The sequence below is a fragment of the Anomaloglossus baeobatrachus genome, chromosome 8 (genome assembly GCF_048569485.1).
Source record: "Anomaloglossus baeobatrachus isolate aAnoBae1 chromosome 8, aAnoBae1.hap1, whole genome shotgun sequence".
Taxonomy (NCBI): domain Eukaryota; kingdom Metazoa; phylum Chordata; class Amphibia; order Anura; family Aromobatidae; genus Anomaloglossus; species Anomaloglossus baeobatrachus.
The window spans coordinates 67,023,571-67,041,478 of record NC_134360.1 but is presented as its reverse complement, the minus strand read 5'-3'; the positions used below and the strand labels follow the sequence as shown (position 1 = coordinate 67,041,478).

At 46.8% G+C, this 17,908-nt stretch overlaps 1 protein-coding gene across 1 annotated transcript in view; it reads left to right on the top strand.

Annotated features, from left to right (window-relative positions):
* Positions 1-17,489, top strand: part of CSF2RB (colony stimulating factor 2 receptor subunit beta) — a 101,145-nt gene extending 83,656 nt beyond the window's left edge. Inside the window, exons 12-14 of the mRNA XM_075320838.1 lie at positions 256-322; positions 2,243-2,328; positions 16,403-17,489. Of these exons, the coding sequence (XP_075176953.1) occupies positions 256-322; positions 2,243-2,328; positions 16,403-17,159 (910 nt within the window). The 3' untranslated portion in view covers positions 17,160-17,489. The remainder of the gene's footprint in view (positions 1-255; positions 323-2,242; positions 2,329-16,402) is intronic.
* Positions 17,490-17,908: the final 419 nt, after the last annotated feature.

Below are 17,908 nucleotides of genomic sequence, written 5' to 3'. Positions count from 1 at the left end.
TTTTTCTCAATTGTCTTTTTTTATTATCTATTTGTCATATTTTATATTTCTGCTACACCTGTGTGTTTAAGGATTGACCAATCTGTTTTATATTTTTTGTATAAGCCTGGGGCCATGCATTTGAATTTTTTTATTGTTTTGAGGAATGCACACAGTAGCATTGTGCTGCACTGTCGTGGCACCATATGACACTGTTTTCCTATAGGGGTGGTAATTTACAGTATTCCAGACTTAACTGTGTTTTCTTTTCCTTAGATTGAAGCAGGACTGGGAGAATTCTATCCCTGATCCCAGGAAAAGTAAACTTGGCAAATCACCACTGGTAAGTGTACGAAGATAGTGAGAGAAGGAGCTCATTTGAAAGGAGGAATTGTTCACTACTGTTCATAATAAATAGATCAGATCGCACTCGAACCAATGTTATTCAATGAGGCAGTGTAGTGAGGGGTCCGAGAAAACAATTTGCGGCATTCACGATTTGCGTCCATAAATTGGATTGCTCTTGGACTTTTAAGGGTGGCTTTACATGCTGCTATATCCGGCCCGATATTGCAAGCATGAGACCCGCCCCCATCGTTTGTGCGCAATGGGCATATCGCTGCCCGTCGCGCACCCCCGTCACACGTCCTTACCTGCCCTTTGACATCACTGTGACCGGCGAACCGCCTCCTTTCTAAGGGGGCGGTCCGTTCGGCGTCACAGCGACGTCACTAATCGGCCGCCCAATGAAAGCGGAGTGGCGGAGATGAGCAGGACAAAACATCCCGCCCACCTCCTTCCTTCCGCATTGTGGCCGGGGGCAGGTAAGGAGATGGTCCTCGTTCCTGCGGCGTCACACGTAGCGATGTGCACTGCCGGAGGGACGAGGATCAACTTCGCCCCAGCGACAGCAGCGATAACTGGCAGCGGACCCTCATGTCAGCGAGGAGCGATTTTGGACGTTTTTGCAACGATCCAAAATCGCTCCTAGAAGTCACACGCTACGACATCGCTACAGTGGTCGGATGTGCGTCACAAAATCCGTGACCCCAACGAGATCGCTGTAGTGAAATCGTAGCGTGTAAAGCCCGCTTAAGATTATTGCTCTGTGTAAAAAATTGGACTGAGAAAATGGAGAAGATAGAACTTTAAAAAAAAACAAAACTCCACATCTGAGAAAAGCAGGTCCAACTCTGATAGAGCGCTGATGAAACTCAGATTATAGTCTGATCATAGTCTAATTAGCATAATTGGATCATTTTTCTTGGATGGAGAATATATGGTCATGTTACCCTAGCCTTAGTGAGACACAGGTTCTGATCTGATCCTTTCACTGCCATCATCTGTACTCCAAATGAGTATGTTCTGATATCAATGCAGCTAGAAGCAATCTGGAGACTATAAGGAGTTTTGAAGCCAAATCCATGCAATTTTTACAACAGTGAAGACAAATTCCCTACTAAAGTGAAAGTGACAACTAGGTGTTACTAGTTGGGGGTGTCTCCATACAAGTCTGAAACTGTCCAATCACTGCTTGAAGGACCCAATTTTGCACAGATACACTCCTTTAAAGTGGACTACATTCACGCCAGAGCGTATATGCACTCAGCGTGCAGTGCAACACTAGGGTAACAACAGGAATGATATAGAAAGTAGATCCTGGCGTTAGGGAGAGGGGACACCTCCTGCAACTCATCTGTAGCCTAAGCTCCTTAATATTCCTACCCAAGTCCTTCCCACCATCACAGTCACGAGCCTCGGACCTTGCTTGCCCTGAACTCACTCTGGCTAGTGAGAAGGCCAGCAAGAAAACTAGTCTCGCCACTGCAATAATACAGCTAAGGTAAGGGAGACACAGAGGACAAATAGATACAAAAAAGGTAAACACTCCAAGCTCCAATGTAGTTAAACACCCCAGCTGCAATAGTCACGACTCCTCAGCTTCTTCCAAAGACTGGCTTCTTCCAAAGTGGTCAACAATAGAATGAGAATCTATAACCGGCATCAGATGGTAAGACACTTGAGTTTTTATAGCAAATGGGGGTGGTCACAAAAGAGCTGCACCTGAGACTGAGGCTACAAAGGACAGCGATCTAGGAAATAGTTTTTAACCCTGTACAGCACTAAAAGAAATACAAGTTTTAGACCTGCTCATAATACGGTGTTGTGACCTTCTTGTCACCAGAGTTTTCAGAGGTCTCCTCAGAGCGGGACACATTCATGACAACTACACATCTGGTAACAGTTCTTTCTACATTTCTAGGGATACAAAGGTCCACATTGTCCTCAGTTCATAAGTTCTGATTTCTATGAAGAAGTGGAACGTCCCTTGGTATCTCTTCAAATCAGGTAGGAAATCATCTTTATCAAGATTGCAAAGTGAACAATGGATTTCTCTGGTGTTTACAGTAGGAACTTGAAGCAAATCGATTTGCACATCCCGGTCTAGCGGCCATATCAATAAATTCTGGCTGCTACAAGGGAGTCAGGGGTACCGCCTCTTACATGAGAGCATTCACAACTCTTCTTTTGACTAGCTGGCCTGGCGTGACATCACATGTGCATTTCACTACAACAATAACTTCAGCTAATCAAAAGAGCCTCGGATGTCGCCAGCTAGGGGCGGTTCTCATGACTCCTGTCCAATGACCACAAATTGCAGACTCACTGATCGTTAGGCAGGTATCACAAGTGGGAGACCTGAACTGGCCCTAAGACTGGGATCGCTACACTGACCCTCAACCCAGAGGTAGGCTTGATGGTAGCCAGGTCTCGACCCCCAGCGTGTCCCTGTCTCCTATTCACACCCTGACCTAACCCCCCACAGCTCCCCCACCCCCGAGGTGGGCAGGAGAAACCAAGATACACCCCTTCCCAAAAATACACGGACAGGGGAACGATCTGCAGCTCATAAACACTGCAAACAACTATGAAGGTAAGATAATAAAGACACAGGGGGAAATAAAATCTAAGGAAGGAAGTAACGCTCATCAGAGGACACGTCCACACCACACTAGCAACAGATTGTAGGTCACCAAAGGGGATCACCAAGGACACCGGATATTCGCAAGAGCAAAATCAGATGCTATCTTTGACGATTTCCCAACAAACTCCCAAGCATTAAATAGGGAGAGACCAGCTGTAGATGGTAATCAGCAACCTGATTCTCAGAGAAGGAGTAAAGGGGGCTTTACACGGTAGCGATATCGCTAGCAATTTCTAGCAATATCGAGCGTGTAAGTACCCGCCCCCGTCGCACATGCTATATCGTGTGATCGCTGCCGAAGCGAACATTATTGCTGCGGCAGCGTCACACGCACTTACCTGGTCGGCAGCGTCGCTGTGACTGCCGAACAATCCCTCCCTCAAGGGGGAGGGACATTCAGCGTCATCGCGACGTCACTAAGCGGCCGGCCAATCAAAGCGGAGGGGCGGAGATGAGTGGGACGTAACATCCCACCCACCTCCTTCCTTCCGCATTGTGGCTGGCGGCAGGTAAGGAGACGGTCCTCGCTCCTGCGGTGTCACACATAGCGATGTGTGCTGCCGCATGAGCGATGAACAACATGGATAAACAACCATTACTGATTTTTGAGTTTGGGACGACCTCTCCATGGTGAACGATTTTCACGATTTTTGAGGTCGCTTAAGGTCGCTGGTAAGTATCACACGCTGCGATATCGTTAATGACGCCGGATGTGCGTCACTAACGACGTGACCCCGACAATAAAACATTAACGATATCGTAGCGTGTAAAGCCCCCTTAACTCCTACATGGCTTGGGAGCAGTGGACAGAACTCAACTAACACCCGGCAGAGCTGAGCATAAAAGAGAACCCAGGTTACCTGTCGGACTCTACAATGTGTTGACAGCTATGCTGAACTCATTCTCCCTGCCCTCGCCAGATCGCGAACTCTACAATGTGAACAGGGTCTGATGCCATTGCTGTGGATCCGGATAGCACATGATAGTGTGTCGCTCGCGGACGGGTGCCACCTCCGCTTCGGCAGCCGGGGCTGCTCGAGTGACGCTCGGGTCCCGGATCGTGTCTGGGGCTCGAGTGGTGACCGGACCCAGGGCTCGCGCAAGCGCCCGTCCATGCATACAGTGAAAGAGGGGGGTTTATTTACATGGGAGATTGTCTTTTGTTTGTGATGCCACCCGTGGGTTGCGGTGATGGGATGGTGGCACCGCCGCTGCCTCTCGGGGCCAGTGTCCGGGACCGATGGTGTTGGGCAGCAAAGGTGGTATCCCCTACACAGGTAGGGGAGGTGTAGTCCCGGGGCCCAGATGTAGGCAAGGAGCAGGGCTGAGGGAGCTGTCAGCAGGTTGGACCGGATGGCACTGGTGTACTCACAATTAGGAAGAAATCACACTAAGTCCGTATTGTAAACCAAGGCCAGATGCCGGTTGCCTCTGGAGGGGTGTGCTGGTCCCGCACACGGGTTGGCAGTGTAGGGGCCCTTCCTCCTGCACTCGTGTTTTTGTGGTGTATGGATTAACCCCCGCGTGGAACGGGAGAAATCCGCACCCCTGCAGTTTTGGACGCAGAGGGAGCCGTTGCCCACTGACGCTGACCCATGGGACTTCAATGGGTTCGTGGCAGACACCCTGTCCCCCGCGTTGGGCTGCCGGTCTGCTCTATCTGGGCTTCTCTCTTCGCGAACAAGGCCTGGTACCTTGTCCCGCTGGTCAATTAACAAGGGTCTTGAAGCTTGCCTCGTCCTAGGGTCCAGGTACCCCGCCCGTGCATGGCCTCTGGACCGGAATCCCTCCGTCGGTACCGGCGGGCTACGACCCCGCCCCGGTCCACTTCGGGTCTCCCGCGACCGAGTCGCCATCTCCTATGGCCCTACAGAGCCGTCTGCTACCTAGTCGGTCCTCCCGTGGTCCCAGGGCTCCAACCCTGACCATACTGCACTCCGACTCCTCTCAACTCCAAACTCAAACTGAAACTGACTGGTTCCTGCCCCTTATCACCTCAAGACCCCTAGGTGGGCGTTCCCATCTGCTTGGTCCCGCCCACTGGTGTGTCCTGTGTGTCGTGTGGGGGCGACTAGGTTTTGTGGCTGGTGTTCCTGTGTGTGAGGTGTGTGGTGTAAATTCCCAAGGAGGAGGCGATTCCTGTACCCTCTGTGGGGGGTACAGTCATCTGTGACTACCTGGTTTTGCCAGGACGTCACAATAGCAGGAGGGTGTTCCAATAGTAACCTACAAATGGTGGAGAATTGTAGATTCCGTTAGGTTTCAGCCCAGTTGTCTACCATCAATGGAGTCCAGACCACAAACTAATTTTGAAATTGGATATATTGTCAAGAGTTGCTAATATTAATATATTTAAGCTAGTTATGAAGATAATAGCTTGATATATAATCACATAGGGGGTAAGTGGAGCGTCACATTGAACTTGGATATTTTTTTTAATGAAAATAGAAAACATCTCATCTGCTCCTGTTTTCAAAATTTTCGATGTTTCCCTTCCTGGGTAATAATGTAATAAAGAAAGGAAAACTTGACTTGGCAGGAACTTGACATTCATTTCATTAGGGACTTGTTAAGCTCAGTTCATTTTAAGAAATGTATAAAAGTTCCCTTTTTTTTGGGGGGGGATCCTAAATTTATTCTTTGTGTGACATTTTGTACTTTTTTTTTGCTATTCTCAAATGAAAGCTCATACTCAGCAGTGCATGGCCTATTACAAACTGAGTAATTTAGAAAAATGTTCTGTTACATAATATGCAGAACTGGGCTTGTCATACGGCTCTATTACATGAACACCTAAATGCCCTATGGTGCAGTGCGGATGAATACAGGCTGAATACCGGATACAATTCCAATACTGGCAGGAATTTTACAGGTCTTCACTTTTTTCATGAAACCTGTAAGTAAATTCTAGTGCCCGTATATACTCGAGTATAAGCCGAGGCTCCTAATTTTACCACAAAAAACTGGGAAGACTTATTGACTCGAGTATAAGCCTAGGGCGGGAAATGGAACAGCTACTGGTAGTAATGAGCCCATATTGTCCCCTGTAGTAATGTGCCCATATTGTCCCCTGTAGTAATGTACCCATATTGTCCCCTGTAATGTGCCCCATCTTTGTCCTCTGTAGTAATGTGCCCATATTATTTCCTGTATAAGTGTGCCCATATTGTCCCCTGTAGTAATGTGTCCATATTCTCCCCTGTAGTAATGTGCCCATATTGTCCCCTGTAGGAATGTGCCCCATCTTTGTCCTCTGTAGTATTTTGCCCATATTGTCTTTTCTAGTAATGTGCCCATATTGTCCCCTGTAGTAATGTGCCCCATCTTTGTCCCCTGTAGTAATGAGCCCATATTGTTTCCTGTAGTAATGTGCCCATATTGTCCCCTGTAGTAATGTGTCCATATTGTCTCCTGTAGTAATGTGTCCATATTGTCTCCTGTAGTAATGTGTCCATATTGTCTCCTGTAGTAGTGTAACGGGGTGCCAGGGGTGCCTCGGGGCTTGTAGTCGTGGCCCCCTTTTCTCTCAGGCCAACCCCCGACTCCGCCGTCACTACTGTGACAGGGGATTGTTCTGTGGGGCAGAGTGTGGTGTAAAAGAGCATACTTTCAGCCGCAGGAAGACTCTTCAGGCAGGGATCAGATAAACCAGACGACATCTTTATTGCACAGAGTTTCACAGACAGCTCAATGCATGGATTTTGTAGCGCACGGTCAGAATTCCTGTCCGGGGAAATCTTTCCTTGTTGTCTCCTCTAGTGGGGATGTGCCCGGCTACTCCACTTCACCTAGGCTCCCACTCCGGCTAACACAGACTGGACCCACACCAATTCTGCTTCACCCTTGAGGACACTTCTCTTCTTCCCTTCTTTCTTTCTTTCTTTCTGCCCACTCAGCTCCACACTCTGCCCCTGGCTGTTCCTTCTCCCCCGTCCCGGAATCAACTGACTTCAACACACACACACTTCTCTCTCTAAGCTGCCGGCTCCTCCTCTCTCCTGCCCTGTTTCTATGGGGACAGCCGTCCCACCCGGGCTCTAGGGGAAAACCCACTGCACAGTAAAAACATGTTTATTAATAACATCAACAGTAACTACCCCAGAGTGAGGTATCTTCAGGGGGAAACTGCACCTCCTTGTAAGGGGTCTGCCCACCCCTTACATTCCTCCCCTCTTTAAGCCTAAGCCTCCCGGCAAGGCTCGAACCTGTAAAACACAATTTAGCAGCAAGGCAAACTTTGGATAAAACTTTAAAACCTTCATAAACAAAGTCAACCACTGAGCGCCCAAGTTCTGCGCCCGGAGTCCCTCCTGGGAGCTCCCGGTCTTTGTAGGCAGTGTGCCCGGAGGCCTTCAGCAGGCACTCCCGGTCTTTGCTGGTCTTCTGCCCGGAGGCTTTTACAGCACTCCCGGTCTTAGTAGATAGGAGGACAAACAATAAAGTCTTCCTTAACATCACGGAGGGAGCCCCTGGCTCAGTCCAGCATCAGGCTCCTTCCGGGCTCGGTAACTTAAACATGGTTGCAAACTGTGGAACTTTTCCGGCTCTTTAACAACACCGGTCTTCAACACGAACATGTCCATCACCTCCGGTCGTTACGGGTCACTCGGGATGGTAAGCGCGCTGCCATTCAGCCCGCTGAGCCCTCACATAATCGGAAAGGGACTGACCTGGCAAGCGGCGCCGCCTCCGGAACGGTTCGTAGTTGACTGGTGGTTCTGGCGCCTCTGTCTCCGGTTTTGCCTCTTCAACCCCCGACGGGGGTGACGGGGTCGCTGAACGGGACGGACGGGGACTACCCACGACGATCACCGGGTGTGTGACCATACTCTGGTGGATCGCTAACACCGCCGGTGTCCCCTTGTCTTGGTCAGCACTCAGTCCTGTCATGACTTCTGGCGACACCGCCAGCGTGTTTCTCGGCCGGGAAATCTCAGCCAGCACCGGTCTCTGCTGTGTACGTCTCCGGTACTGACACTCCTCCCATCCGATCTCTTGCAGACCTTCCTGTAATGGCGCCGGGAACGGTGGAGATGCTGGGGAAGGTGGAGGCGGGCCTTCTTTTCCCGCTCTTGTATACGCTCCACCCCCAGTCTCACACATTAAATCGACCCAGCATAGGCGACTCTTCTTTTTCTCTGTACTGCCACCCTCTCCACATGTTTTCAGTAACATCTTAGGGCCAGCACCTCCCCTCTTTGGACGGCGTACTCTGTACTTCTTTTTCTTCGCCGGCCAACTCAGGGTCTTTCGTTTGGCGCCAATTCTTCGCGCGCTCGCTGTACTCGTGAAGACGGCGGCCATCTTACCGCCGTCTTGTGCCTGGTCCAATGCCTTAGGCACCACTTGGTCTCCATCTTCTTGGATCGGGACCCCTTGCATATAATCCGGATCCTGCCGAATACGCCACATGTAACGGGGTGCCAGGGGTGCCTCGGGGCTTGTAGTCGTGGCCCCCTTTTCTCTCAGGCCAACCCCCGGCTCCGCCGTCACTACTGGGACAGGGGATTGTTCTGTGGGGCAGAGTGTGGTGTAAAAGAGCATACTTTCAGCCGCAGGAAGACTCTTCAGGCAGGGATCAGATAAACCAGACGACATCTTTATTGCACAGAGTTTCACAGACAGCTCAATGCACGGATTTTGTAGCGCACGGTCACAATTCCTGTCCGGGGAAATCTTTCCTTGTTGTCTCCTCTAGTGGGGATGTGCCCGGCTACCCCACTTCACCTAGGCTCCCACTCCGGCTAACACAGACTGGACCCACACCAATTCTGCTTCACCCTTGAGGACACTTCTTCTCTTCTTCCCTTCTTTCTTTCTTTCTTTCTGCCCACTCAGCTCCACACTCTGCCCCTGGCTGTTCCTTCTCCCCCGTCCTGGAATCAACTGACTTCAACACACACACACTTCTCTCTCTAAGCTGCCGGCTCCTCCTCTCTCCTGCCCTGTTTCTATGGGGACAGCCGTCCCACCCGGGCTCTAGGGGAAAACCCACTGCACAGTAAAAACATGTTTATTGATAACATCAACAGTAACTACCCCAGAGTGAGGTATCTTCAGGGGGAAACTGCACCTCCTTGTAAGGGGTCTGCCCACCCCTTACAGTAGTGTGCCCATATTGTCCCCTGTAGTAATGTGTCCATATTCTCCCCTGTAGTAATGTGCCCATATTGTCCTCTGTAGTAATGTGCCCCATCTTTGTCCTCTGTAGTAATGTGCCCCATCTTTGTCCCCTGTAGTAATGAGCCCATATTGTCTCCTGTAGTAATGTGTCCATATTGTCTCCTGTAGTAATGAGCCCATATTGTTTCCTGTAGTAATGTGCCCATATTGTCCCCTGTAGTAATGTCTCCATATTGTCTCCTGTAGTAATGTATCCATGTTGTCTCCTGTAGTAATGTGCCCATATTGTCCCCTGTAGTAATGTGTCCATATTGTCCCCTGTAGTAATGTGTCCATATTGTCCCCTGTAGTAATGTGCCCATATTGTCCACTGTAGTAATGTGCCCATATTGTCCACTGTAGTAATGTGTCCATATTGTCCTCTGTAATAATGAGCCCTCTAGTGATGTGCCCATCTTTTAGTAATGCACTCATTCCAGTACTCTTCTTATCCCCTATTCTGTCATTGTACAGATACACACACACACACACACACACACACACACACACACAAATAACATTATTCTCACCTCTCCTCCATTCCCGTGGTGTCCTCTTACCTGCTTTTTGGGGATTGCGGGGGGCACACTGACCCCCTCGGTCATAGTGACCGGTGCAGGGGCCTCCTTTACTGTAGGCGTTTTACTTCAGTTGAATGCTTTCCGACGTCGCAAATCATTCAAGTGAAGTAAGCACTGACAACAACAGCGGCGGCCCCTGCACCAGCCATAATCACTGAGGGATCTGTGTGCCTGTGGTCCGAAAGAAGCAGGTAAGAGGACACAGCGGGAAAAGAGGACAGGTGAGAATAATTTTTTCGGAGACCCTCACTCAAGTATAAGCCATGGGGGTCATTTTCAGCATGAAAAGATGTGCTGAAAAACTCGGCTTATACTAGAGTATATGAGGTATACACCAACAAGAAGACGAGGAAGTTCACAGCACTTACTGCTTAAAAACAGCAGCAATCTTATTTTGTAGACCTTTTGCTACAATTTAGCCATAATTGTAGAGCTATGGTGGTTTCGCCTGATTCTGATACTTCAAGGGTAAATGCCATTGATTTGCTTCTCTTCTCTTTGTGAAATTTGGAGTAAAACTTTCTATGCACTGAAAAAGGCAACAGAATAGTACTGCAGATCCCTGCATTATAGATTCCTCAAAATGAAATCTGCTCACTCATATGCCATATTATGGAGACACCATACAGTGGCACACGGTAAGGTTAGGATACTGTTTCACATTGAGCACCCTCAAAATTGTTCCTGAAAATGAAATATTTCTACCACAAAATGATTGTAATTACACATGTATTCTCATACACATGTTTATTTCCTTTGTGTGTATTGGAATAACCCAAAAGCAGAGAAAAAAAATTGCAAATTGGACCTAATTTCACATAAAACTCCAAAATTGGGCCTGACAAAATTGTTGGCACCTTTCCAAAATTGTGAGTAATTAACTTTGTTTCAAGTATCTGTTGCTTGTCCAAAATTATCTGTGGCAAGTCACATGTGTGGGCAATATGAAAATCACACCTGAAACCTGATAAAAAGGGGAGAAGTTGACTTAATCTTTGCATTGTGTGTCTGTGTGTGCCACAGTAAGCAAAGAAAGAGGAAAAGAGAACTGTCTGAGCACTTGAGAGCTAAAATTGTTTAAAAATATCTCGTCAATAAGCCAATCTCCAGAGATCTTGATGTTCCTTTGTCCATGGTACGCAACATAATCAAGAAGTTTACAACCCATGGAACTGTAGCTAATCTTCCTGGATGTGGATGGCAGAGAAAAATTGATGAAAATTTGCAACGCGGGATAGTCCAGATGGTGGATAAGCAGCCCCAATCAAGGTCCAAACAATTCAAGCTGTCCTGCAGATTCATGAGGCATCAGTGTCAGCTCCAGTTATCCATCCATATTTTAATGTAATGAAACGGTATGGCAGGAAACCCAGGAGGACCCCACTGCTAACACAGACATAAAAAAGTTAGATTACAGTGTGCTAAAATGTACATGAGTAAGCAAATTACTCTGGGAAAGCGTCTTGAGGACAGATGAGACAAAGATAGAGCTTTTTGGTAAAGCACATCATTCTACTGTTTACCAAAAACACAATGAAGCCTACTAAGAAAAGAACACAATACTTACAGTCACATATGGTGGAGGCTCAAAGCTGTTTTGGGGTTGTTTTGCTGCCTCTGTCACTGGGTGCCTTGACTGTATGCAAGGCATCATGAAATCTGAAGATACCAAGGGATTTTGGGTCCCAATGTAGTGCCCATTGTCAGAAAGCTGGGTTTGCTTCCTAGGTCATGGTTCTTCTAGCAGGACAATAATCCCGAACATATTTTAAGAAACCCCCAGAAATGGGTGAAAGCAAAGTGCTAGAGAGTTCTGAAGTGGCAGCAATGAGTCTGGACCTAAATCCCATTGACAACTGTGGAGAGATCTTAAAATTGCTGTTGGAAGAAGACGTCTTCAAGTATGAGAGACTTGGACCAGTTTATAAAGAAGACTCCAAAATTCCAGGTGAGAGGATGGTTAAAGGAAGCAATTGACTGCAGTTATTTATTCCAAAGGGTGTGCAAACAAATATTAAGTTGAGGGTGCCAACAATTTTGTCAGCCCCATTTTTTAGGCTTTGTGTGAAATTATGTCCAATTTGACTATTTTTCTCTGTGTGTATTAGAACACCACAAACAAAACAAAGGAAATAAACATGTGTATAACCAAATATGTGTAACTGCAATAATTTTCTGGGAGAACTATCGTAATTCATTTTATTGAACATTTTCAAGGGTGCCAACACTTTTGGCCACGTGTGTGGCTTTGCTGTGTAACAATTAAGCAATTAAATAAAGGTAGAGAAAAAGTATGTAGAATTATTCAATGCAAAAAGACAAATGCTAAAAGTATACATCTTAGGGCTCATGCAGTCCTCCAGGTGATCTCGGTTTGATCTTCTTAGACCACAATGCACTGACGGGCCACAGGTCTCTTGATGCAAGTATGACAGCCTACTAGAAATATCTGTGTAGAGCCCCTGAGCCACTCAAGTAACTACTAAGAACTGCATCCTCACCAGGATGCAGGGCTTACCCCCTGGGACCTGGAACACCAGTGCCAGCAACACCCACACACACCAAAATCCCAGTTACCACTCCACACCAGGGGTCATTGGCTAGTCGGACACAAGGGGATGGCCACCTAGAGGGCAGAGCCAGACCAGAAGGACTAGACAACCTGGTGGGAGGGGACAGCAGGCAGTTAGAGTAGGAAGTGAAAGTAGAGAGGAGAGGTGCCTGAGAGCTGGGTCGTGTAACGGTGACCCGGCGGCACAGGAGAGTGGTCGCCAGGGTAGGTACACCCGAGTACCTCTGGGACCGACGGGGCACAGGGCCCTAGGTCAGACGCCAGTTTCGTACGGTCTGGAAAATACCTGCACAGTGAGGGGACCTCCACGGACCTCACTGACCCACAGATCCGGGGGCACCAGCAGTAAAGCAAGGATCAGGGTTCGGAACACAGACCAGCTCTACAGGGTCCACACTGCCCGACATACGGACAAGGAGACTGCCACACAAAAGGGACAGTCGGGCCCCAAATGCTCCACGCTACGGGGACCCAACCACACTGAGGGTGCCGGGGACAGAGCAACTGAGTCATCAACTGGCACTGCAACTACAGGGACCTGAACCAGCCGTCCAAGGGTCAAGAGTGAGTAGAGACTGTTAACTGCAACCCACGATGTGGCCTCCCTTATTACGCCATCATACATCTCTCAGGCTCAGCCCTACCCACGGAGGGCCTACCACCACAGCTGCCATTACCACCAGACCTAGTCAACTCAGCAGCGGCGGTTTCACCATCTTAACCGCAACCCGCAGGTGGCGTCACACAAATGACTTTAATCTCCCCTGTAAATACTCCCCATTAAAAAGCACCCAGGGCACGGGACCGGGCAACGGCCACCAAAGTGACATTCCCCAGTGATACACTGCCCGGGTCCGAGTGACCCATTCCCTGGGCGACAAATACTGTATGAAGCTGTCAGGCTTCGGTTGGGAAAGCCATAGCCGCTCCATACACTGCGGTCTGAAATTGAACCAAGATCCGAAGACGTCTAAATAAGCACTCAGAAGTACAACAGACGTAAAGCGCTAATATGAGATCTGTTAAGTTTGCGTCAGAAGATCTTACAATTTTGTGTATACAGCTCCCACACAATGGTTATTTTTCTAGCTAAATATAAATACGGTAGGTTCAGAGTCTACAGTTTCCAAACGAATTGTGTAAAAACGTCATTTGCAGGAAAATGATCTACTTTTTCGCCTCTTCTCTGAGCAGGTGGCTTTTGGACTAGACGTGGGATGAGTCTATGAAGAGCTATTAAGAGCTTTGGACGAATCCTTGGATAAAGATGCCCTCTCTTCCTACGTTCATTAATGAACATCTGTTGGATATTAAGCCATTGTTGTAGGTCTCAGTTTTCATGAAGCCTTGGTGCTTTATACTTTATCTAGATAGTTGAGCAGATTGCCTGTTGCTGGCTGAACTCCCAACTGAAGAATGCCAACTACACATGTTCTGCATATAGAACCCAAACACAGGGCACACGGCGTCTTGGGTAAACAGATGGAACTTCCAGAAATGCCAATATACCCCTGCCAAGATTATATAAGCATGAAAATCGTCAGTCATTTCATGGATAGAGGGCAATCATGGCTGTGATATTAGCAATCACCAACATGATGTTCTGTGGGCACCATCTCATAGTGACACATTCTGGTTTTGTTTACTTTTATTACTACCATTTTCTGGTTTGTATATTTTTACAAGCAAATAGTATATAAAACAACCACTTCCATAAAACTGCTAAAAATAAACTAAAAATACTTAAAGCGGTTGACTGTCTATGACATATTGATGATGTATGAAATATAATATTGGTGGAAGTCCAACGTGCAGTCCATTAGATGATCAGCCAAAAACAGCTCTGGCTGCCATCGGATATTAGTGATGAGCAAGACGAAACACAACAGCCCTGAGCATTGATTAGTGGGAGATAAGATACAGTACTCGGCAGCTTCCACTAGGCAATGAATGGGGTCGTTGTGTCCCAGGCATGGCCAACTATTCACTAATAACTGCTGCAACACCGGCTGGGATAGGGTCTTGGGACCACTATTTTGGAGAAAGGTGAGGGTTCCAGAGGTGCGAAACCCTATACATTGTTTATTGTGTCATTTTTATGCTTTTGAACCACCATCTATACACATTGCCATTGTGTACCAACTGTAAACACTCATTGGAACCCATATTTGGTCTATCTAATTTTCTCCTAGTTAATGGCCCAATAAGCCAACTAATGATTGTCCTTTCCCATAAAGCATACATGTACAAAATGCAGTGGCTTACTGACTGTCACGCTGGTGGGTGCCACTGGGCTTACCTTGGTTAAGCGTAACTAAGCGGCTACCTCGTCCACAATACAGCTACTGATGGTGTGGTTATGCTTGTGCTGGAAGGAAACCACCAGATGCCACTGCAGGGTAGTCCTCGATACTGTGGCAGCTGACCATAGGGGTCAAGAATGCAAGTACGGACTTAAGTACAGTCAGGGCGGCTGGAATAGACTGAATGGCTGGTGCCAGCAGGATGGCTGGTACAGACTGGACGTTAGAAACTGGCAGAACAGCAGGCACTGATCAGATGGCAGGTGCTGGCAAGGCCACAGATACTAGCAGAATTACAGGTACTGTCTGGAACACAGGAGTGGGCACACTGGACTGGTACTGGATCCAATACAGAAAAACTGGACTGGTACTGATTACAGGAATACAGGTTTGGGTACACAGGACTGGCAGAGGACAACGGGGACCTGACAACTAGAAACTTGCCAACTGACTGAGACTACATATTGCTCAGGCACCTCGCTAAGTGGGACGGTGCCTTAAGTATCTAGCACCTCTCAGGCATAGGTTGGAGGCACTTCCAAACTAAGTGCAGTGCCTATTAAGAGGAAGGGAGTGCTCCCAGGAAACCTGGACATTGCCCTGCCAGCAGAGAGACATGGCAGGGTCTGGTACAGAACCGGCTGGGTGGCCGGTGAAGAGAGTGCGTCAGCATCCTTGCCGCGTGGAAAACAGAGGACGTTGGCATTACACTGTCTCATCATCAGACGGATGTGCTGTCATAATGTGTTTTCTATTTCCCAAAGGGTACATAAGACAGTCTCGCTGGCCACCTAACTACTAGATAATTTAAACTGGTCTAGGATCGGGATAGCCGTCGGAGACCTCTGATGTGTGTGTTTTGTTTTATTTGTGTTACTAGTAGTTCCTCCTGCACGTCGGGATGAACGGGATGGTTGCTATACTGCAGTTGGAGGGTATTCTAAGTGTGTGCTAAATGGGATGTAGTATCGGGGAGAAGTGTTGCTGCTGGGGTGGGGGAGGGGGAGTTAAAGGGGTAATAGATGTGATAAACTTAATTTGGATGCCGATTTGTTATTCTATTGTATGTATTCTGTTTTAATAAAAAAGTATCTGATTTAAAAAAAAATAACTACTAGATAATTGAAAAATGAGCCCTACGGCACTGATTTACCGTAGTAAGACTGGCATTTCATATAGTCTTAATGAAGGACATGCAGGAAGATAATGTGCCAAATTCACTAACCTCTTATCAGTAGCACCTCTTTGCGCCTTGCCAGCAATGTTACTCTAGTCAATGACTGGCATAATATTTCTTTTCATATTTCATAAAAAATGCCACTATTATTGAAGAATTTAGCCAGCAGGCATAGTCACAACAAGATCCCAACCCCGTCTCCCATCTACCCTACCCAAGACTGACATGTAAATATCAAAATTAAGCATTGCGTAGAAATTTTGCTAATTTTCCAAGTGTTTAACGACAACTTTCTGATCTAAACACATTGATAAAATGTTTTTTTTTGTTAAATATGCATCATGTAATAATTTTTTTTTTTTTTTTGAATAATCGAAATGTAATTTTTAGATCAAAAACATCAGAATAGCCCTGAAACAAATATAACTTAGCAGACAGGAATGAGATTTTCAGAAGCAAATAAAGGACTATAATGGTGGTGAACCATTAATGGGGGTTGTCTTCTGTAGCGGAAATCAAACAGTTTGGTTAATAACGGCATTATTTTTTACATATTATTGTGCATAATTTTTCATACTTATTATTGAGAATTTTCAATTGTAAAAATATATAAAAACATGTCTATTACTTCTTTTTTTACAGTCTAATTGAATCACCACATTCCCCTTGTCGTGTTTCGGAAGAGTTAGGAATGGAGACACCATTGAAGCCGAGCGCTTCTCCACTGGGTTCATACTCTATGGCTCCACCTTCAGCAGAGAAAGTCCAGGATCACCAAGGTTCTTGCAACTTACCAGACCCTGAAGAAACTCAAGTCTTAAAAGGAGCATCCATATCACAGCCTACTGTAAATCTTTCGAGGATGGGTCACAATAGCCAATACTTCATCTTCACCCGTGCACAATTGAGATCAGATTTTATTGCAAAAGAATCCAAGTCGTCAGATTATTTTACGCTGCCTAAATGTCAGAATGAGGTGTTCAGTCCTCCCAAAGAGTTCATGCCATCTTCCCAGACTATATCCCCTGGAAATGAAATGAGTTACGTATTGAATATGGAAACACAACCTCCAGTGGAGATACCTCCGAAAAAAAACGAAAATAAACACGAGTCTAAAAAAAGTGGCTATTTTACTCTTCCGCTACCGGCCGATGTCCAAGTCTCCCAAGAAGGACCCTTGATGATCATTAATCCTGATGGGACTGGTCCACTTGTGTTAAAGCAGGTGGGAGATTATTGCTTCTTCCCTGGAATTCGTGGAAGTCAAGAAAATTTAGAAAGGAAGATGGCACCCGCAAATACAAAAATGCATCCACAGATGTCGAAAGATGCCGCCCTTCCTGCTGTGCAAGCATTCAAAGTGATGCAAGGAGATTACTTCGCTTTTCCACAAAATTAGCAATGGCCGTTTCGGCAATATGACGTACCGTATATTCAGAGCCAGCAAACAATGAGTAATGGATGTCATGAAATAGTATAGCCGTGGAATAGGCAATGACTTCATATCAAAGGTCCAATACTACTCCCTACAAGGGAGTCATAATGGAAAGAGAAACCAGCGCATGTCAGTAAAAATGCTCTGAGATATATCCTATATGTAGATTGTACTGGAAAATGCAATAATTCACATTATTCATGCACTAATCAGTCTATATTCAAAGTATCTTTTTTTTTTTTTTTAAACTACATTTATGTAAATTACATAATATTAAATTGAGCATTAATAAAAACCACATCTTAATTAAGACTACAATCTATTATTGATCATACGGATTCCAAACAGGGGACACCCTGAGATCAGTTAACAGTTAAGTGGTGCTTGTTATTGATAAGCGAGCACTACCATGCTCGGGTGCACAGTACTCCTAACTAGTGATGAGCGAGCACTACCATGCTCGGGTGCTCAGAACTCGTAACTAGTGATGAGCGGGCACTACCATGCTCGGGTGCTCAGTACTCGTAACTAGTGATGAGCGGGCAATACCATGCTCGGGTGCTCAGTACTGGTAACTAGTGATGAGCGGGCACTACCATGCTCGGGTGCTCAGTACTCGTAACTAGTGATGAGCGGGCACTACCATGCTCGGGTGCTCAGTACTCGGAACAACTAGTGATGAGTGAGCACTACCATGTTCAGATGCTTGGTAC